Below are 23,103 nucleotides of genomic sequence, written 5' to 3'. Positions count from 1 at the left end.
AAGTAATGGTACAAAATTGGCTTGGTAATTTGAGCGAGACACCTAGGTATGTCAAGGAAAGGGAAAGGAGTGAGAAAGAAGAGTGAAAGGCAAGGAGTTGTTCAGGGCCTCAAACTTTTTGAAGTTAATCTTGTAGTTTGAGAGTGTCATATAAAGAGAAATTTCAGCCAGGAGGTTAAGGACAGTAACCAGGGGGGTTGGTAATGAAAAACAATAGGTCATCAGCATAGGCGGCAACCTTATGCTCAATGGAGCCAAGGCAGACCCCTGCGATGTCCACATTCTGGCAGACCAGCCTCAAAAAGGTTAGAGTGAGTATGGATATTATGGGAGATAAGGGGAAGCCTTGGCGAGTGCTGTTGTAAATTGAAAATGAGGCGGGCATGGCCCCATTGACCCGCACCACAGCTGAGGCAGAAAAGTACAATGCTCCTATCCACTGATTAGAATTTTTATTGGTGGCGATTCTTAAATCTTTTTGACCTTTTTCTAACATTTTTGTAGGGTACCATATATACAGACAATCTAAAGTGGACACTTTTTGGTTAAAAAATGCATTTCATACTTTAAAAATTACTGTGCATGCAACCCTGAAAGGAGAGGTGTAACAAACTCCTGTCAGGGAATTCAGTTTAGTTATTGAGTTGTAACACAACACACATGAGTGTGGCACTGTTTTTGGAAGAAAGCCTCTGTGTTTTTCCTGGATAATCGCTTTAAAGGAGTACTCCGCTGAAATTTTTTTTTCTTACATCAACAGGTGCCAGAAAGTTAAACAAATTTGTAAATTACTTCTATTGAAAAATCTTTATTCTTCCAGTACTTATCAGCTGCTGTATGCTCCACGTGAAGTTCTTTTCTTTTTGAATTTATTTTCTGTCTGACCACATTGCTCTCTGCTGACACCTCTGTCCATTTTAGGAACTTTAGTAAACCTACCTTGCTCTGGACAGTTCCTGACCGGTACAGATGTTTCAGCAGAGAGCACTGTGGTCAGACAGAAAGGAAATTCAAAAAGAAAAGAATTTCCTGTGGAGCATGCAGCAGCTGGTAAGTACTGAATGGATTAAGATTTTTAAATAGAAGTCATTTACAAATCTGTTTAACCTTTTGGCACCAGTTGAGTTAAAAAAAAATTATATATATAATATAATATATATCCGAATAAGAAAGAAAGAGTGGGGGTTTGCACTGCAACCCCGTGTATATCAGTTTAAATGTAGCACTGACAATGAGATGACCTGGTGAAATAAGTTTTTGGTGCCAGACATTAGTAGAACCAGCAATTCCACAAATAATATCCAAAAGGCAAAGAAAGCTTGTCTGCACTCACCACGTTTGAAGCATAAAATCCGGACTTTATTTTGACAATGTCCATATACAAAAAAAAGTTCACCTGGGTGTAGGGAGGGAAGGCAGCTCCCAGCTTGGAGCCAGAGCTGCTTATGAGAACGACATCGCAGTTTTGCGTCAATGACGCAACTTCCTGTTCCTTTCTGGTAACTTTTTTTGGACATTGTCGAAATAAAGTCCGGATTTTATGCTTATATATATATATATATATATATATATATATATATATATATATATATATATATATATATATATATATACACACACACACACACACACACGCATACATTTTCCAGTGGAGTACCCCTTTAAATAGTTCAAGCATCACCTAAAACAAGACACACCAAAATTCAGGCATGGATCATACTCCAGCAAAAACTTCTATGAATTCCTAACCCCAATTGTTCAGCTGTTTCTGAGATAAAGTACAATCCTTGGCTCTTTGCCAAAATAGCGTGTTTCGACCACCACATGACGCAGCGACCGACACACCCCTCAATACATAACTATAGCAGAGGTGGAGACTGCCGAATGCAGGGCTCAAACTCTCCCTTAGAGATGCTTTGTGGGGGCGTGTTGGTTCAATATCCTTAGGATAGGGGATAAGTAAGGATTACACTCAGGATCACCTACACTAGCCACCTGTATAGTTAGTTTAGTGAGGGTGAGCCATCTTTGTTTCTCTTTAAGCTGCGGTCTACCTATCTTAACTTTTTTTTATTTTATTTTTTTATAGGAGTTGATCTTCTCTGTGACAGAGATGTGGACATGGCTACTAGAGTGCAAGATTTACTTGAATTTCTCCACGAAAAACAACAAGATTTGGATCTGTCAGCAGAGCAACACAGAAAGCATCTGGAGCAATGTGTTCAGCTTCGTCACCTTCAAGCTGAAGTAAAACAGGTATAACATGACTTGTAATTTGGAGGAATGTTTAAAAAAGAACCTTTCACCAAGACTTCGCACGGTCTGCAACCGCACACTGCAATGCCACTCCAGGCCTGCACCACAGATCTCAGGAGACATCAGAGGAGCTGCTTTCATAAAGATGCTTTTGGGGATAAGCGGGACCTCAGGATATGAGCAATGATATTGGGCCATGTCTGAGAAGTCAATCATGATTTTAGTCTAGGGCATTTTCTGCAATATTTTCTGCAACTTTTAAATCTCTTTACCATATTTAGAGCACTTTGTGCAGTGGTCACTGATTTATCACATACAACTTTTTATGAATTGTCACAAAACTGTAGCACAGGCCAGATTTAGAAGTTATCAGAGGGCAGGTCAACCCTTCCCTATAGAACTATCGACATGGCTCTGTGCGGAAATTGTATTAAGGTCCGTGCGACATTTGATACAATAGCTGCACGGATGCCACTTCTCTGCCACATTTAACCAGACTAAAGTTCTGGGATGATTTATCAAAGTCTGTACGCCATTTGATAACTGTGGCGCATGTTTGCCACTTTCATACGTGAAATTTGCAGTATAGCGGTCAAAACTCACCAGATTTTATAAATTCCCCTCAGGATCTTTGGACTTCTTCCAAAGTGACTATGGCTTTCTCTCTTACCAGATCCCTTCACCTCCAGTTACTTAGTTTTTGTGTACAGTCAGCTCTAGGAAGAGTCACAGTTAATCCAAAATTCTTCCATTTAAGAATTATGTAGTCTTGAGAACTTTCAGTGCCGCAGAAATCTTTTTAGTACCCTTCTTCAGATCTGTGCCTCCACACAATCCTCTCTGTGTTCTTCACACAGTTCTTTCAATTCCTTTCCCAATCATGTCCAGTCAACTGAATTTACAATAGGTGGACTCTAATGGAGATGTAGATATATCTTAAAGTATGATGGAAAGAACCTGGAACTACAGTTATCAAAACAAAGATAGAGAATAGAGAATAAGTTATTTTACACCACAGATGTCCTTAAATCCCTTCTGGATCAGGCTTATTTTGGCCTTATCCCCTTAAGGATGCAAGAACTTTTCATTTTTGCGCTTTAAAGTTTCCACCTGCATACCCATATGAAGGCTTGTTTATTGCACTACCAATAGTTCTTTGTAAGGACATCATTTACCACAAAATCTACAGCAAAACAAAAAAATATATATTTGTGGGGTGAAATTGAAAGAGAAAAAAAAGTTTTCATACAACTTTTTGTACGAAAAGGAGTATGCCTAAAACAGTCCTTCTGATTCCTATAACTTTTTATTTTTCCATGTACAGATTTTTTTATGCTATATGAAGTTACAAAAAATATGCAGTTACAAAAATTCTCAGTTATATTTTAATAGTTCTGACATTAATGGATTCAATGATACAACACGTGTTTGTTAGTTTTTTACACAATTTTATCTCTGTTTTTACCTGAAGGGCCAATTCCAGTTTTCCAAATGTGACGTGTCTTGTAATAAGAGACACATGTCTCTTACAATAGGTTGTAATAACTTTGAAGTGCTTTCACTGAGCGAAGCAATTCAGAGTTTATATTGTGAAATATTGTACTTTATATCAGTGGTATCAACAAATCTTTCATACATTCACATTTTTTTTCAAAAAACTCCAAAATATTGTGAAAAAATGTAACATTTTTGGCTTTTTTAATAGTTTTTTAAGGCGTTCACTGTGCAGTAAAAATTGTCTTTTATTTTGTGTCTGCATATAGCTTTTTATGGATTTTTATGGATTTTTTCTGCCATAATGCAACAGCCATAATGTTTTTATTTTTTGTCCAATTCCATTGTGTGAGGGCTTATTTTTTTTTGTGTGTCAAGCTGTACTTGGTACAAATTTGGCGATACATGCTACTTTTTGTTTTTTATTCTGCATTTTGGGCCAAAATTTGCGTTTTTTTTTAATGTGTGTGTGTGTTTTATATATATATATATATATGTGTGTGTGTGCAACAATACCTTTTTAAATATACATTTTAAGGGAGGGTGTTAATACAGGGCTTTATTGGGAAAGGGACATTTATTTGTTATTACACATTTATTTATTGAAATGCCTTTTTATTTTTATGCTTTTCACTTTTTACCTGTTATACTATACTGCAGTACATCTGTACTGCAGCACAGCATTACTTAAGTATTAGGGTATGTTAATATGGTGGAACTGACGCAATTCGGCAGAATTTTGCTGAACGGAATTGTGCCGGAATTTGTGTTCTCAGAACCTAGAATTCATACCTTTACACTGACATTTAGCCTGTGCAATGCAGCATATAGCTGAACCTGCTGTACTAAGCCACCCCTCCTGACATCACACCCCGCCCCCTCAAAGCAAGTCTATGGGAGATTGTCACATAGACTTGTATTGAGGGGGCGGAACATGACGTTATGAGGGGGTGGGGCGACACCCACAAAGCCCACTCCCAGCGTTCAGAACTAAATGTTCCGAATGCTGGGGAGTGGAGTACCCCTTTAAGAAGCCCTCCTGTTCTCCATTCATTACCTGTATTAACTGCACCTGTTTGAACTCATTACCTGTATAAGACACCTGTCCACACACTCAATCAAACAGAGTCCAACATCTCCACAATGGCAAAGACCAGAGAGCTGTGTAAGGACATCAGGGATAAAATTGTAGACCTGCACAAGGCTGGGATGGGCTACAGGACAATAGGCAAGCAGCTTGGTGAGAAGGCAACTTGTTGCTGCAATTAATAGAAAATGGATAGAGTTCAAGATGATGGTCAGTCTCCCTCGGTCCCATGCAAGATCTTGCCTCGCGGGGCATCAATGATCATGAGGAAGGTTAAGGGCTCAGCGTAGAAGTACACGGCAGGGCCTGGTCAATGACCTGAAAAGAGCTTTGATTACAGTCAAAAAAACAATTAGTAACACACTACGCCCTCATTGATTAAAATCCTGCAGCGCACACAAGTCCCCCTCCTCAAGCCAATGCATGTCCAGGCCCATCTGACCTCTAGATGATCTAGACGAGGAATGGGTGAAGATCATGTGGTCTGATGAGACAAAAATAGAGCTTTTTGGTCTAAACTCCACCCTCTGTGTTTGGAGAGAGATAGATGCGTACAACCCCAAAAACACCATCCCAACCGCTAAAGCATGGTGGTGGGGGGGGGAGAGGAGCTCATCATGCTTTTGGAGAAACGCCCCCTGTCTCTCAAAGAAATGCAGAATAACTCATCACAGTAATACATCAAAGATTATTTTACATATTAACACATGCATAGTATTATGCATACAAGTCTTAGGGCACATTAGTACACTGATTTTAAGCTGTTTTTTTATTTTCTTACTGATGACAGTAATGTTTTAACGTAGTAGGTGTGTATTATGCAGAATAGATTCTGGCCCTGTGACCATATCCTGTATTTTCAACTCCAATATTCCAGGTACTTGGTTGGATCAGAAATGGTGAATCTATGCTAAATGCAGGTTTGATTACTGCGAGTTCACTGCAAGAAGCAGAGCAACTTCAAAGAGAACATGAGCAGTTTCAGCATGCAATAGAGGTAAGCATTATACCAGTCCTGCAAATCCTGCTAGTTTTAAAATTTGTATGTACCGTATGTCTTTCAATTTGACCCTAAGCTTAGATTTACACATCTTGTTTAAAGTTTTATATCTGTATGCATCATATGAGTGTTTTTATGTATAGTTATTGATTCCTTGTCACATCTCCATTAGGAGAGGGGGGGGGGGGTGATATACTTTAGCTTTAAAATCTTAATAGAGAGCTAATGTACAGCTAAATGTCTTTCATCAATGAAGACCAAATAGTGGTCAAGAAGATTTATACATGTGATTTTTGTGTATCATTGTCCCAGGTCAGCTTGACCCCTGACCTTAAAGAAATGTAACTGATCTCAGCTTTATTAACATTTTAAATAAGCATTCAAAAAAAAAATATATATACCAAATATTCTGACAGCACAATAGTTACCTGCATCTCTCTGGCTAAAAGGGTTGTACTACTGTTAAATGTGAAAGGTCTTTCTTAGATCACTAAAGCATTTTTGTTTTTAAGGTGAAATGATTAAAACACACATAAAATGGTAAAATGTTTCTTATATTGCAAATCTGTTAAGTAACATGGAACAGGGAATGGTCCAGTACAGCATAGAAAATAAAAATTTAACTCTGCACTGTATGTTTTTCTAACTCCTTTTTGCCAAATGGAATTTTTTTTGGGGGATATTTGGGCTAAGAGTGAACCATTTTTAGCATATTATGCCCTCTTTAAACCTTTTAGGCAGGGCCATCACTTGGGCTTGTCCAGGAAGGTGGGGGCCTGAGCATGCAGAGAATGGGTAATTAGATGGCATGTCAGTGGTTGGACCCCCCGTGATGTGACACTTAACCCCTCTCCTGGGGTTAAATGATGAAGGTCTGATACATTCAGTTCCCCAGAGTATCCTTTTAATGACCAAGCCCCATTTTTAAAATGTGATATTTGTCTCTATATTTGGAAATAACTTTGGAATCGCAGATCTAAGCTATTCTGAGATTGTTTTTCGTGACATAGGGAGCAATTCAGTTTTGAACCCTATTTTGGAAACTTCACCCCAAATTATCAAATTATTTAGAATTACATTTTACTCTGTTTATTAACCCTTTAGGTGGTTCACAAGAATTAATGGAAAGTTAAGGGTAAAATTTTAAAACACAACTGTCATAAATTTTGGCCCATATAACCGTACCACAGTCTGTGTGTAGGTGTATCCAGCCTGACTTTTACTTACTTTTTTTCTTTCAGCTTTTTTTATTTTATTTTTTTTTATTGACCAACAGGTCCTAGTGCATGCACCCCTTATCATCTTTCCATGTGCGCCGACTGACATGAATTCAGAGAGCAAGCTCTCTTCCGATGTCTGCCACTTCCATGCGACTATGCAATTCTAGAGGCATGGAGCTGGCAAGCTCTCTGTCTCAAGTGAATGCAGTAGCACCCAGCACGTCTGCTCCACACACAAAGAAGTAAGACGTAAATTTTAAAAGTGCACTAACGTCAATAAAGTATATGTGTGTCAATCATATATCTTTATAAAAATCTATAAACACCTAGTTAATCACCCTACTGTTGGTATCGGGCACTTCATGCAAATAGATTTTTTTTAATTCATTTTATTGAAAAAAGTACAGTACAGTCGACAGTACAAGCATATAGGAGAAGCCAAGTAACAAAAGGGAGACATTTTGTCCCGTAACATGATTAACTAAAGGACACATACATTGCAAATAAAGGAACTCATCTTACATGAAAGACTGAGCCCGATATTCAAACTTGTAGCTGCCGTGACAACAGAACTTGAAAACATAAACCGCTCATTAAATATCCAGCAGCGCTAATCTCCAGCACCTTGCCAGCACACATTTAGAAGTAGACGAAGGATGACGGCTATCATCGTTGGGGGACTGCTCAAACAGCTAGTTATTAGACCTCACCAAGTGAAAGTAGGTTACAAAGGAAAAGGCGGGCCCAGGTGACTAACAATACAGCGGGAACAGTGTATTGGGGGAATAACACCAGAGGCCCCATACCTTTTCAAACTTGGCACGGCATCTGCGATGTTTATACACCAACTGGGAAAATGAGAGAACAGAATTAACCAATGTCCTCCATTTGGCGAGAGTCTGGGGCCTCTAGTCCATTCACTTTAGAGCAATAATCTTTGGGCCAGAAAGAATACCTCCCAGAATAATATCCAGATGCGCTGCTACCGCTTCTCCTCTGTATAGTGTGGTAGCGATGCTACGTCCTGTGACCAGCCAAGATAAATCCGAACGGAAGGAATAGAATGGACGGCAACTCACTGTGTTCCACGATGCTGTATTCAAAGAGGATGGGTGAAAACGACAGACAGACAATGAAGTAGAGCGACATTTCGCGTTACACGCTTCTTCCGGCTCAATAACAGTGACGTGGTGTCGGCGCGGCTGATATACGTCAGCACAGCGTCGTCACCATGGCAACCAGTACACACATGCCGGCGCATGTGCACATCAGCGCTACTGACAGACCATTACAGTACAAGTAAGTTAAAGATAAAAACCATATTGAGAATACAGGGAGAACTGCAGAAATGGAGCAATCATAAAAATACACTCATATTATTTTTATCATTCAGCCTCGAGGCTCCCAGTGCATTGGTTCTCATGATCCAGGCCGATTCCTTCTGGAGTAACATCTTGTGATGATCTCCGCCATCTTTGGGTATATGTACAACCTCCAATCCTGAGAAAGAACACTTTTTACATGCTCTATTAGACTTGGGCACCCATGGCCCATTCTTAAGGATCAAATGTGCTCCTGTATCCGCATGTATAGACAACGTATAGTCTTGCCTATATAAAAGAAACCACACAGACACAGGATCGCATAAACAACATTTAGTCTTGCAGGTAATGAAATGAGATATCTTCCAGTTTATCCCTCCTATATTGCAATATTTGAGTTCACCATTGAATCTACACATTGAACAGTGCCTACACTTGAAATTAACTCTGGGGGGGCACTCTCTCTAGCCAGTTTTCCTTGTTCTCGACCAGACGTGTGCAACTTAGCTGGTTACCCAGTGTGCACGTACGTCTATAGGAAAACAGGGGTTGCCCAAGTGCTACCTCCTTCAAGTCAACATCCCTTTCTAACAAGTGTAAATGGCGGTGTATTGCGGATTGTATGACTGTATTCATGGGTGAATGTTGAAAAGAGAAGATAAATAGTTTTTCATTGATTGCAGCTTTTTGATGTGTGAGAAGATGGTATTGTTTTTTTTTTTTTAGTTCTCGCCTTATCTAGTGCTGACCTAACTTCCCTCAGGGGATACCCTCTCTCAAGCAGACACACCGATAACTCTTCTGCCTGCTTTTCAAAAATCATGTCATCATTGTTCAACCGTCAAAGGCGGATGAACTGGCCATACGGAATGGCCCTCTTGACGTGAGGGGGGTGGTAACTATAATGGTGTAATGATGCATTGGTTGCCTTTGTCTTCCTAAAACCAGATGTAACCAAGTTACTATCTTTAATTTCCACCCTCAAGTCAAAAAAGTCTAAAGCCTGGCCACCAAAGACTGACGTGAACTTCATATTCATTTTGAGACCTTCATTAAGATATTCCACAAACTGTGTGAACTGCAATGGGGAACATGACAAATATTGTCAATATAACGAAGAAATGTGACAATACAAGCTGTAAATGGATTAGATGAAAAAATATACAGTTTTTCGAATGCTGCCAAAAACAAATTGGCGAACGATTATCCTGAAATTTGAATGCATTGTGGGATAGAATGAATTGTGTGACCTCTCCTACAAACTCCACTACCTCTTTGGGCTTACCCACGTCATGGAGGAAATCCTTCAACACCCGGACCCCTTCAGCCTGTGGGATCCGGGTGTGGAGGCCCTCCACGTCCACTGAGGCTAGCTGGTAACCCTGCTGCCATGATATATTATGCAAAGCCTTCATAAAATCACCACTGTCTTGCAGGAAAGTGGGAAGATGTTTCAGTAATGGTCAAATCAGCCAGTCTACGTATTTTGATAAGCCCCTGAGTCACTGAGCCAATCCCCGAGACAATGGGTCTGCCCGGTGGATGGCTCAGTGACTTGTGGACTTTGGGGTGATAATACCAGTATGGTTTACGTGGATGCTTGGGTAAAAGCCTATCTGCAGTTTTAATCGAAATTACTCCCTGTTCCAAGTGTCTGCGCAGAAGTGACTGTAATTGGCCCAAATATTTAACAGTAGGATCTGTAACTAATGGATGGTACACATTAGTATTGTGGAGCTGACGATAGGCTTCTACAATGTATTGTTCCCACGTAAGCACCACAATATTACCCCCCTTATCTGCCTTTCAAAACACTAAATTACTTTGTGATTTTAGCCATCTAAGGGCCTTGTGCGCTCTAGCAGTTAGGTTGCTGGCTGCCTCTGGATAAATCAAGGATCTGATATCCTTAGTCACCAGATTGGTAAAAATTTCAAGTGACCCTCCCAGGATCAGAGAGGGGCAGAATGTGGACTTATTGCCCCCTACAAATGGATATGAAGGAGGAGCCCCCACAAGATGCCGCGGCCGCACTTAATATGGGTCGCACAGACGCAGGCAATTTCTTTGTCGGTCGAAAGTAAAGATGAACTGCAATTACTTAGGACCAGAAAACTTGAAGCCCAAATGAGTTCACTAGCGGAGAAAGAGGTGAGACTCTTCTGGTCCATTAATTCCCTCCATTCCTATGAGTGCCAACGGGTTCCTTGGGGTTTACGCTCAGTCAATGAGCCATCAGTTTCTGGAGGATGAGGAATTTTTGGCAGAATGGAGGGAAGCCCATCAACAACATTCCCTCAACCTGATGCACATCATCCTTAAACGTAATGAGGTGGAGTATGAGAACATCACAGCACGTCACTGTAAGGCTAAAATAGAGTGGCGCACACGGCTAACCAAAGAACCTTTTTCCATCTTCTCCAAGAAACTAGACAAGAAATTGCTGGTGGCACAGGCGGATATTAAAGATAAAAAATGGGATAAATTTATCCGAGACAAGACTGTGTCTGACTGGGGCAGTTAAAAAACAGCAGAAAAGACGCACACGCTACTCTCGTACAAAGCCACAAGAATTCTGGACCACAGATTCTTATTCAAGCATCTCGGACAACCAAGGAATATCTGCTGCTTCCCTATCCACGAATGCCCAGAATCCCCCTTTAGGAGGAGGGTCAGGCGGGGCCGCTGCAAAAAGAACAGGGCCAAATCGCGGAGGATACAAGAGAAATCAGGTGTCCTGGAAGCAGTGAGAGATGCCGGTAAGACGCCTACCTATGTCATTAATCTAACTGATGTTGAACTGCCACCTGACTGTCTTAGTCTTGTCCTATGGACTGAACTTTTGTCTCACTGAGACCTACGATTTCACTGACTTTCAAGTGGTCTTATTTAAGTCGATTCGTAAGATTAATGTACACAAACATTTTTCTAAAAAAGAGTATTTGGATCCAGTAGCAAAGCCAGGTGAGATTCCGGTATCAGTGGGTTCCCTGGGCTTTAGTGTTATCACTAATCTTACCCAAGAGGTGGGAGAAGCTGTGGAGATGTTGAGTAACCTCTGATAGTATTAGATTAATCCCGATCAGTTTTCCACAAGTCACTGAGCCATCCACCGGGCAGACCCATTGTCTCGGGGATTGGCTCAGTGACCGAGGGCTTATCAAAATACGTAGACTGGCTGATTTGACCATTACTGAAACATCTTCCCACTTTCCTGCAAGACAGTGGTGATTTTCTGAAGGCTTTGCATAATATATCATGGCAGGAGGGTTACCAGCTAGCCTCAGTGGACTTGGAGGGCCTCTACACCCGGATCCCACATGCTGAAGAGGTCTGGGTGTTGAAGGATTTCCTCCCCGACGTGGGTAAGCCCAAAGGGGTAGTGGAGTTTGTAGGAGAGGCCACACAATTCATTCTATCCCACAATGCATTCAAATTTCAGGATAATAGTTCTCCAATTTGTTTTTGGCAGCGTTCGAAAAACGGTATCTTTTTTCATCTAATCCAATTACAGCTTGTATTGTCACATTTCTTCGTTATATTGACAATATTTGTATTATTTAGTCAGGGTCCCCATTGCAGTTCACACAGTTTGTGGAATATCTCAAAATGAATATGAAGTTCACGTCAGTCTTTGGTGGCCAGTCTTTAGACTTTCTTGACTTGAGGGTGGAAATTAAAGCTAGTAACTTGGTTACATCTGGTTTTAGGAAGACAACGGCAACCAATGCGTCATTACACCATCATAGTTACCACCCCCCTCACGTCAAGAGGGCCATTCCGTATGGCCAGTTCATCCGCCTTTGACGGTTGAACAATGATGACATGATTTTTGAAAAGCAGGCAGAAGAGTTATCGGTGTATCTGCTTGAGAGAGGGTATCCCCTGAGGGAAGTTAGGTCAGCACTAGATAAGGTGGGACCTAAAAAAACAATACCATCTTCTCACACATCAAAAAGCTGCAATCAATGAAAAACTATTTATTTTCTCTTTTCAACATTCACCCATGAATACAGTCATACAATCCACAATACGCCGCCTTTGGCACTTGTTAGAAAGTGATGTTGACTTGAAGGTAGTAGCACTCGGGCAACCCCTGTTCTCCTATAGACCTACGTGCACACTGGGTAACCAGCTAAGTTGCACACGTCTGGTCGAGAACAAGGAAAACTGGCTAGAGAGAGTGCCCCTCCAGAGTTAATTTCAAGTGTAGGCACTGTTCAAAGTGTAGATTCAATGGAGAACTCGAATATTGCAATATCGGAGGGATAAACTGGAAGATATCTCATTTCATTACCTGCAAGACTAAATGTTGTTTATGCGATCCTGTGTCAGTGTGGTTTCTTTTATATAGGCAAGACTATACGTTGTCTATACATGCGGATACAGGAGCACATTTGATCCTTAAGAATGGGCCATGGGTGCCCACGTCTAATAGAGCATGTAAAAAGTGTTCATGCAGGTAATGCCAATGTATTTTCTTTCTCAGGATTGGAGGTTGTACATATACCGAAAGATGGCGGAGATCGTCACAAGATGTTACTCCATAAGGAATCGGCCTGGATCCTGAGAACCAATGCACGGGGAGCCTCGGGCTGAATGATAAAATGTATATGTGTATTTTTATGATTGCTCTATTTATGCAGTTCTCCCTGTATTCTCAATATGGTTTTTATCTTTTACTTGTACTGTAATGGTCTGTCAGTAGCGCAGATGTGCGCATGTGCCGGCATATGTGTACTGGTTGCCGTGGTGACGATGCTGTGACTCCACCGACGATGCTGTGACTCCACGGTTAAGAAGCGTGTAATGCAAAATGTTGCTCTACTTCATTGCCTGTCTGTCGTTTGCACCCATCCTCTTTGAATAAAGCATCGTGGAACACAGCGCATCGTTGGGGGATGCAGTGCCAGAGGATCTTGAAGAGGAAGTGCCAGCTTTATTCTCGCTTTACCATAATATCCAGAAATGATGTTGCTAGACCTTCTCTGACAGGATCCCAAAGAGATAAATCAGGGGTTCCAATTTAGGGGAAGGATCCACTATGGTGGACACAAATTGTTGGACATCTGCAAAGATTCAGGCCCAAATAAGATGCCAGAAATCTTCACTAGGTGAGTAACACCTATGTCATGCATCTGAGTGGGAACGCCCCATTCTATGTAGTCTAATGGGTGTAATATAACTGTAATGGATCATATAGAGTTGGATCAATTTATTGTGCTATTACATCACATCTTCTAAGTCCTCTCCATTGAGTCTGAATGTGAGCACGTCAATACTGTTCAGCCGGCAGGGGTGTTTGATATCTTGGCTTTAATCAGATGGGTATAAAAGATAGACACAAGATCCCGAGGACACTGTGATTTAAGAACGCCAATTAACGGTTGATCAGAGATAGATCTGTAAACTGAGCATTAGGGGCATGCCTTAGCTGTAAGTATTTAAAAAGCGCCTCCCTAGGGATAACAAACTCCGTTCGGAGCTGGAGAAACGCTTTAAACACGTTATTAGAATGTAAGTGCCCTAGTGTCAAAACCCAGCTCTATCCAGAACTGTGAGTCCATCCATCCATAGAATGAGGAAGATATGGGTTATACCAAAGTGGCAGATCTGAGGGGACATCCGTATATGCATGGACATGTTTGGTCACCCTCCAGACCTGGATAACCAGTCTGTAAAGATGAAGCAGTCTGCCACAATCCGCAACAGCGCCTTGCAATAGAGGCCGTAAGGAAGCCAAATTAGCAAATCTAGCAAGGGCTTGTTCCGCACCCAGTAAGGGCTCTGCTAGTACCCAGCGACAAATGTAGTTGACCAGCCAAATAATAGAGGTGGAGATCTAGCAGGGCCACTGCTGCGTGTGCCTTCGGACGTTGCAGAGTAGACAAACATATCTTAGCCTATTTGGGTCCCTTTGCTCATAGACTATATGAGAAACCATAGAGTAGAGCATGGGGGATACCAAAAGCCAAATCAATATTAGATAGGGGATTGCAGCCAAGAGTATGAGTAGATATATGCATTGGGATATCTGTACCTATAGATGTCATACCCCCCACCTCCCCCAAAAGGGAGGAGAGAGGAGTGGAACAAGACCCAGAGAGGAGGGAGCAGAAGCACAGAAGTCTAGAGTTATGACTGTATAACACAGGGTCAGGGACCATGTTAAAGTCTCTCATGCACAGAGTCTTCGCCAATGGGTATGCCACAGCAAACGTAATCGCCTGATGAACATTATCTATAGAACAATAAGTACATTAGGTATATTATTTACACTTGAATGGAAAAAAAAAGGCCCAGGGGTCCTTTGGGACACTAAGATGTTGTTACCTGACTAACTGGTCTTATTAGGGTTGAGAAGGGTCTCTTGTAACTCTGCAGTATGGGGATTGAGCCTTTGTATTTGGGCAAATACCAAGGCCCGCTTCCCATTTCTTAGGCAGGCTCAGCCCCCTGAAGTTCCACGACATCACACGCAGTGTTGCCTTGAGAACTGTGGAAGCATATCTAAGGCGGCCTAGTCCACCAACTCAACCCTAAGAGATCCAGATCTCTGAGAGAGCTGAAGAGAGGAGAATCATAGCGTAACTGTTAGTGCTGGCGACACGCTGGATGTAGAAAGCACCATAACCTAAACATAACGTACCCATAGAGACATGGTCTGCAAATTAGTATACTTAGAACAACACGCTCTTGTAAATGCAGAAACAATACTGTACACTAGCACCATCTAGTGGGGAGAACCTGCTTTGGTATAGAAGCAAGCCTCTCAGCAAACCAGCAACTTATAAAAGGGTCTACATAAATCATGATCCCAGCGTAAATAGGTAAACAAATATATGTACAGGAAACGGTTCTGAGAGCAGCCAAAAACCAAGTATGTCAACCGACCAGGGCCTGGCAGAAACAGATCAACTCACGTGGCCCTTGGATAAGGGTGCTAGTGGCTCGGGGCGACACAGTCCACAGGAGATCAAACCAGTTCCAGCCCTTTGCATATAAGCCAGAAAGTCCAGATGCATGACAGGGAGGAGGCAAGGGGGAAAGTGGTTATAGGAGTTACAGGAAAAGGAGGGCCAGGGGCTTATATATCCAGGGGATGAAACTGAAATTGTCAATATTCTCACTGTGGAGGACCTGGGGGGATTCCCATAGAAAGGGGGAGAGAAGAGCTCACCATATCCAATGGATGATCCCATCTCCTGTGTCTAGTAAGTGCGGCAGTCTCAGTATCCACCGCAACAGCACGGCCACAGAAGGCCACATCACCCAGGCAGACAGGGAGCAGAACATTCAGCAAAAAGGGAGAGTGCCCCCATCTCAACAGAAAAGAAGGCCTGGTTCCTGATCAGGGGATACATCAGGGGGATCTTTTCAATCTCACCAGCCAGTCTTCCACCTCCTGTGGGGTGGAGGTATGCACAGCCTTGTCGCCATCAACCTCTTTGGTGAGCCAGGTAAGCCATAGAGTAAGCAATTCCCTTGTTGCGCAGCCAGAGTTTGATGGCAGAAAAGGGTGCTCTGCGCTGCTGTAGGTCAGCCGATAAGTCTGGAAAAATTGACAACTTGGCGTTATTATAGGTGATGTCCGGAATTCAGCTAGCAGATCTCAGGACCAGGTCTCGGTCAGTGCAATTCAGGAGATGCGCCAATAGTGGTCTCAGGCAGCTACAGGTGGACGGGGGCATACAGGGAATCAGTGTGCCCTCTCCTTGGTAAATACAGATGAAAACGCCACGTCTAGAAACATTTCAGTTCTATAATCCAGTGGTCCACAAAAATGCCAGGGTTCTGACTCTCTGCCTTTTCCAGGAGACCAATGACAGGTATATTATTATGGCGTAGCAGCAGCCAAAGACATTGTTTTTCTGTTTAAACTACTCCACCTGAACCCGCAAGGAGCTAAGGAAGTAATTGGAGCAACAGCGTCTCCTAGAGTATTAACACGGGTTCCAGTTTCCGTGACACGATCTCTAAGGTTGTGGCAGTTCTGGCATTATAGGAGACCAACATCTATTTTGATCTCCTCCATCTTGCTTGTGAGAGAGGTTCTCAAGGCATGTATTGCTTGTTGCAGAGTAGCATTGACCTCTAAGCATGGGTTCTGTGGACTCATCGTCCGTTGCAATATGCGAGAGCTTACCCGGTGAGCCAGGGTCGCAGCTGTCTCCGCCAGCCAACACATGGCTGGCTCCATCTTGCGTGGCGGCAGGCATGGTTTTTATACTGCTGAGTATTGTACCTCTGCAGCGCTCCTCGGAGGGAACCCTCAGAGCAGCAAGAGGTGATGAAGGCTGCCGTGCCTTCCCCGGCTGGTGTAGTTTTAGTGAGATGTACAGGCATAATCCCAGAGCTTGTCAGCTCCGGAGCACTGCTTACACTGGTCAGGTTTAGAAAGCATCATGCAGGCTTTAGACCAGGTTACCAAGATGAGGTGCTCGAAGCGGGAGCACTTAAAGGGAACCAATCATCAGATTTTACCCTATATAACGCTTGGCAAAGCGTTATATAGGGTAAAATTGTTGTCCTCACCATCCCCGGGGGATGCTCCTGCCCCCAGGGATGGTGAAGATATGAAGTTATAAACTAGTCACCGCCGCCGCCGTAAGTTGTCACCTGGGCGGGGAGCTCTTCTCATCTACTCCCGTTCTTCGGCCGGGAGCGACACCCCTCCCGCTTGATTGATGGGCCGCGTCATTGCTCTGCTCCATCTGTTCAGTGAGCGGAACAATGACGCGGCCCATCAATCAAGCGGAGGGGGATGGTGAGGACAACAATTTTACCCTATATAACGCTTTGCCAAGCGTTATATAGGGTAAAATCTGATGATTGGTTCCCTTTAAAGGGGTACTGCGGTGGAAAGCAAATTTTTTTAAATCAACTGGTGGCAGAAAGTTAAACAGATTTGTAAATTATTTTTATTTAAAAATCTTTCTTCCCCTCCCCTTCATAAAATTAAACATATATTTGTAAATGACTTCTATTTAAAAATACTTAATCTTTTCAGTACTGCAGAGGTAGTTGTATTTATTTTTGAAATTATTTTCAGTCTGACCACAGTGCTCTCTACTGACAGCTAATAGTAAATTACTTGAGCTATAGTTCATTCATAAGATATTCAGACACTCACGGTTAGATGATTCATTCTTAATTTCTTTATTCCAAAAATTCCAAAGTTTCTGTAATATTCACAGCTTTAAAAATGATAAAACGGCATAACATCCATGCTACTAGAGGTCTAATCACACTAATTGGGAGCCATCAGGGTCTGACGCAATGTTTCGGGGGAAAACCACCTTACTCATGCTTATGGCTGAGATGTGTGTGTAGTAATGTGTGTGTATATGGCTGAGCTGTGTGTAGCAATGATGAGTGTATATATGGCTGAGATGTGTGTATTGATCTAATGATTTAAAACTATTTGCACTTGTTAAAAACCCAATGATTGTTGATCTATGTGGATAAAAATATAACGTATTTTTCCTTGTCTTATGTGCTTGATAAAGGCTCACATGGAGTATATACACACTGTTATATCTAGATAAATTTCGCCAATAGCTTTAAGTATACACATACATCTGTACACTATGTATAGACATACATACTTATATAACTATGTATCCATATACATCTGTATACTTATGAGTGGGTGTGTGTGTATATACCATATTTATCGGCATGTTATACTTAAAGCGGCCGCTTTAGATCATGTAACTGCAGTGGCTTCTGTGGGGCTTTTCTATGCAGGTCTGCGTCTCCAGTCTCGGAAAGCTTTTTCTTTCTGGAAATGGTGACGTGACGTAACGCCACGCTCCCTTGTGGAGTCACGCCACGCCCTCTCTATCAATATCTATGGGAGGGGGTGTGGTGGCCATCACGCCCGCTACCATAGACATGGATGGAGGGGGCACGGCGCCACGAGGGGGCGTGGCATTATCTCATGTCTCCAGTCCTGGAAAGAAAGAGATTTCCGAGACTGGAGACGGAGCCCCGCATAAAATGCAGGTGCTGCACGGAGGCTCAGGGTGTCCTAACAGTGGGCCAACCGTGATCAGACATCTTATTCCCTATCCTTTGGGATAATCCCTTTAGGCAGCTTCAGTTGATCCTCGGCTTGATCGCTTCTTAACTAAACACCAATTGTGTAAACTGAGTAGCATAAGATGTGCCATAGCCACTGCATGAGTACACCTAAAAGGGCAAAACCACAACGAAATTTTACATTGCGACATGTTTACTGAAAATACAAATTGCTAGTAAGTAAGATCCTGAACTTTTAATATGGACAGTTACCCTCCAAAAATACAGGCTAACACAAAAGCTCCAACACTAGGTCGAGGCAGCCAAGTATAATGGCCAAAGTGCCAAAACAAACGTAACAGACATAAGGCTGTGACGTGTGTGTGTGTGTGTGTGTGTGTGTGTGTGTGTGTGTATGTATATATATATATATATATATATATATATATATATATATATATATAAATATATATACATATTTTAGAGAGAACTAAAAAATCAGCAGCGCTCCGTTCCTTCAGATAAATCAGTGCGTGGCTTTATTCATCTTGTGTTACAAGCAGGTAGGTTTCGGCCATTATGAAGCCTAAAGGCTGTGTGAGACAGCTGAAACATAGTTGCTTGTAATACAAGATAAATAAAGCTACACACTGAGATATATATATATATATATATATATATATGTGTGTGTGTGTGTGTGTGTGTGTATATATATATATATATCTATATCTGTGTGTGTGTATATTCCTCTACATATATATATATATATATATATATATATATATATATATATATATGCACACACACACACACACAAAGCAGCTCATTACATCACCTTTTCAGGTAATGTTCCCTGGTATCAGCTTAGCTCCTGTTAAGGAATATAAAAAGCTGAGGGATTTTATGCCATGCCAGACTACTCCCCAAAAGGGAAGTGCTTAATGGCCTTCTGAAGCTCCGTTACACCAGGAGTGGTGGCCTCACCCTGAGGTAAATACTCAACCCATTTAGCTGCTCTCAGGCCTCTTACCCCAGCCAAGCCAGATCACCCTGCTCTGTACTGACGAGTGGCAAAAACCATGAAACAGCTGTCTGCAGATGGGTAGAAACTTCCCTTTTTGGGAGTAGTCTGGCTTGGCATAAAATCCCGATCAGCTTTTTATATTCCTTAACAGGAGCTAAGCGGCTACCAGGGAACATTATCTGAAAAGGTGATGTAATGAGCTGCTTTGCATATTCCCCTACCCAGAATGCCCGCGGAGTGCTTAATGGCCTTCTGAAGCTCCGTTACACCAGGAGTGGTGGCCTCACCCTGAGGTAAATACTCAACCCCTTTTAGATATATATATATATATATATATATATATATATATATATATATATATATATATATATATATATATACACACATACATTGTGTATTGGTGAAATATAAATATATACACACACAACAACAAAGAATTGCAGCACTATTTCACCAATCCTTTGTGGTGCCAGCACCATTGACTCAATCACAGTCCCAGTAGATATCCACGACAATGGCGCAGCACTCCAATGGAAAACGTGACGCCGGGACATGTCATGTGTTCACCCAGATCACATGATCGCAACACTCTCACGTGACTTTATGACACCCGACATGAGTTGCTACCCTACAAGGATACACAGCTGACAATCATGTGGCACATCACCATGGATACCGCCGACGCTAACGCGCAAGCGGAATCCATAAAAAAATGCTCAAAAGTAACACTGTGTAGTAAACTAATACTAGTTCTTGTGCAAACTATAAAATAGTCTATTCTCCATCAAACTGAAAACCAACCAGCAGAAATACTGTTATGTCATCCTATAATTCTATACCTACCAGAACCAATTATGTGCACCCCAAATAATGTGTAAAAATACGTTTATTGACCAAACCATCTATATGTGTACAACTAAAAAATTATAATTGGAATACTATATAAATGAAATATAATAAATAAAATACTAGAACAAAATAAAAAAAAAGCATTTTTTTAAATAAAACAAATATTTAAAAACTCACTATATAAATGAAAAGAAAAGAAAACTAAACTAAAAAGTATATAAAAAAGCCTGACACAAACAGTGAAGCTCCAGTGGGTCCAAAATTGCAAACAGCCAGATCCACCACAATATGTATTGAGAGCCCACTGTTTAGTGTGCTCCACCAATAACTATTGAGGGAGCCTCCCTGGTTTGTAGAACCACTAGCCTTCGCCCTCCAAGGAGGGTTCAGGCCATCCGTAATTGGGGGACATAGGACCAAAGGACCTTCCGGCCCCATGGGCCCATGTCAACCCCCTACAACCTATTCAGGAGTGTGCCCGCTTTTCAGCAGCACCAATCCCCCAATGCCAACTTTGCCATGTGTGGCATCACCTCTTTAAACCAAAGATGGAAATACCCAAAGGGAATGGAGTCTCACACATAGGCTTTAAAAAATATATAATAACAAATAAGGAAATAAATAAATTCCCCCAAAATATACAAAAAATTATAATTTATAAAAAAAAATATAAAATGATATCAAAACTATCCAAATGCTGTGAGTGGATTAAATAAAGTGTCAAACAGACTAATAATGTGTCCCAATATACTAAAAGTTACTTATATATCCCAATGAGTGATAAAAATTACCTGTATTTCTCAATATGTGATTAGAACTAGTTACTATAAAATATTGCCACAATCATAACTGGTTCCTTTATATTTTTATTTTAAAATAAAAAACTTAAACACAGATACAAAAAAACAGAGCGAGTGGTGGTCTCCTTCACAATAATTCGATCAGCTCAAGCCTTCAGAATCTGAAAATATAGAAAATGTCAAAACAGATATGAGTGTCACCTTCATACATCAACAGGATCAGGGGATCAATAAGGTATTCACTCTAGCATTAAACTCTACGTTTAGGTTATTTGTTTGTAAACAGTTCAACAGATGTATCCACCAGAGCTCCCTCTTAACATTGCCAATCTGTTCCTCCCCTCTCACAGGAATTGGCACATGGTCTATAGCCATAAATTGTAATTCCCTTTCATTATGGCCTGTTTCACAAAAATGCTTTGAAACTGGAAGATCCAGTCTAGCCCGTCTAATACAATACCGATGGTTATTTATCCTTGTCTTCAGGCTCCATGGGGTTTGTCCCACACATAGGAGCCTGCAAGGACAAAACAAGACATAACCCAGGTTGAGTAACACGTAAAGAAATATTTCAAGGGAAATGAACATTTCGTGAGTGGATGGATAAAAACCGAACCCTTAACAATCAATGGGCAATTTACGCAGGATAAACAAGAAAAGGATCCTAATCTTGAAGTGGTTAATGTAGTCTGTGTCTTACCTTTATCTGGTGTCCTGATAGTCCGTACTAATCTGTCTTTTAGATTTCTTGACCTTTTTTATGACATTAAAGGATTGTTTTTGAATGCCTGAATCTCCCGAAAACTGTCTTTTAAAATATACCAATTTTTTTTTTATGATTTTGAGAAATTTTGTCCATTACAGGTAGAATATGTAGAAGTGAATGGAATCCTTGTTTGCATCTTTTTAGGTTTGTTCTTTAATGTAGATTCCCTTGTCATGTGTGTTACCATCCTTTTAGGTTTGTCCACTGTCATCCGTGGATAGCCTCTATCTATGAAGTCTGCAGTCATCTTATCCAGTGTGCTACACAAAGTCTCTTCATCATCAATCACACTTCTGGCCCTTAACATCTGACTGTAAGGGAGAGATTCCACCATTCTCCTTGGGTGGCAACTCGTGTAATGAAGTAATGTATTCTTGTCAGTAGATTTCAAATACAAACATCTAGGAAGCTGACACTATCTCTAGACTGAACCATGGTAAATTGTATACGCAGATCAATATTGTTAAGGAAAATATGAAAAAATTAAGTTCCTCCACTGAACCCTTCCACAGGAGGAAGATGTCGTCTATAAAACACCACAACCCCAGACAATGTCTGAAGTGGTGGGACGGACCGACGGCATCTTCCTCCATGGTTGCAACGTAAAGATTGGCATACATGGGTGCCACATTTGTCCCCTTGGGAGTCCCAATTAACTGTAAATAAAATTGACCCTCAAACATGAAATAATTTTAGATGAAGTAATTGCAACGTAAAATCTTTTAGTGAAGGAATCTTTAACAGAAGAACCTCCGCCCAGTACCCCCCCATAAGAGACCAACACGAAGCGGCAGACACAGGAGTCGTAAAGATCCGAAATCAGAAGCAGGGCAAGCTACAATTTGCACGGACACAGAAAAGGAAAACGTGAATTCAACCAATACTGTGGTAAATCTGCACAAATGTTATTATCTAAAGTGTTATCATTCTGTCCCATAACCAACCCTGATTGGTTCTCTCTAGAATGTTACTTGCAGGCTTTCTGCAGACAATTGAAGCTTTAAGTATGGTTTAATTCAAAGGATAAACAGAGTCATTAGTAATGATGGTGGGAGGAGACAGGAGTTATGCTTAAACCAGTTTGAATTGTTCAATCAGTCTATCTTCAACCCTACAATAATTTCCCACCCTCTGGGAACTCATATGGCTTTAGTTAGAGGTGATGTTGAACAATTGAAAACAAATAGATGAAATGGGTGTTAGACACCGTAATCTCTCGAAAGAGGAAACTGCTGCACTTTATGAACTTGTCCATATCTGCG

At 41.3% G+C, this 23,103-nt stretch overlaps 1 protein-coding gene across 4 annotated transcripts in view; it reads left to right on the top strand.

Annotated features, from left to right (window-relative positions):
• The window catches only part of TRIO (trio Rho guanine nucleotide exchange factor), a 748,009-nt gene that overhangs the window by 241,950 nt on the left and 482,956 nt on the right, over window positions 1-23,103 (top strand). For all 4 annotated transcript variants that reach the window (XM_056520137.1, XM_056520140.1, XM_056520138.1 and 1 more), the window contains exons 15-17: window positions 922-1,050; window positions 2,090-2,256; window positions 5,715-5,834. In XM_056520137.1, coding sequence (XP_056376112.1) covers window positions 922-1,050; window positions 2,090-2,256; window positions 5,715-5,834 — 416 coding nt within the window. The remainder of the gene's footprint in view (window positions 1-921; window positions 1,051-2,089; window positions 2,257-5,714; window positions 5,835-23,103) is intronic.

The sequence above is a fragment of the Hyla sarda genome, chromosome 5 (genome assembly GCF_029499605.1).
Source record: "Hyla sarda isolate aHylSar1 chromosome 5, aHylSar1.hap1, whole genome shotgun sequence".
Taxonomy (NCBI): Eukaryota; Metazoa; Chordata; class Amphibia; order Anura; family Hylidae; genus Hyla; species Hyla sarda.
The sequence above is the reverse complement of the archived record's forward strand: the minus strand, read 5'-3'. Positions and strand labels throughout refer to the sequence as shown.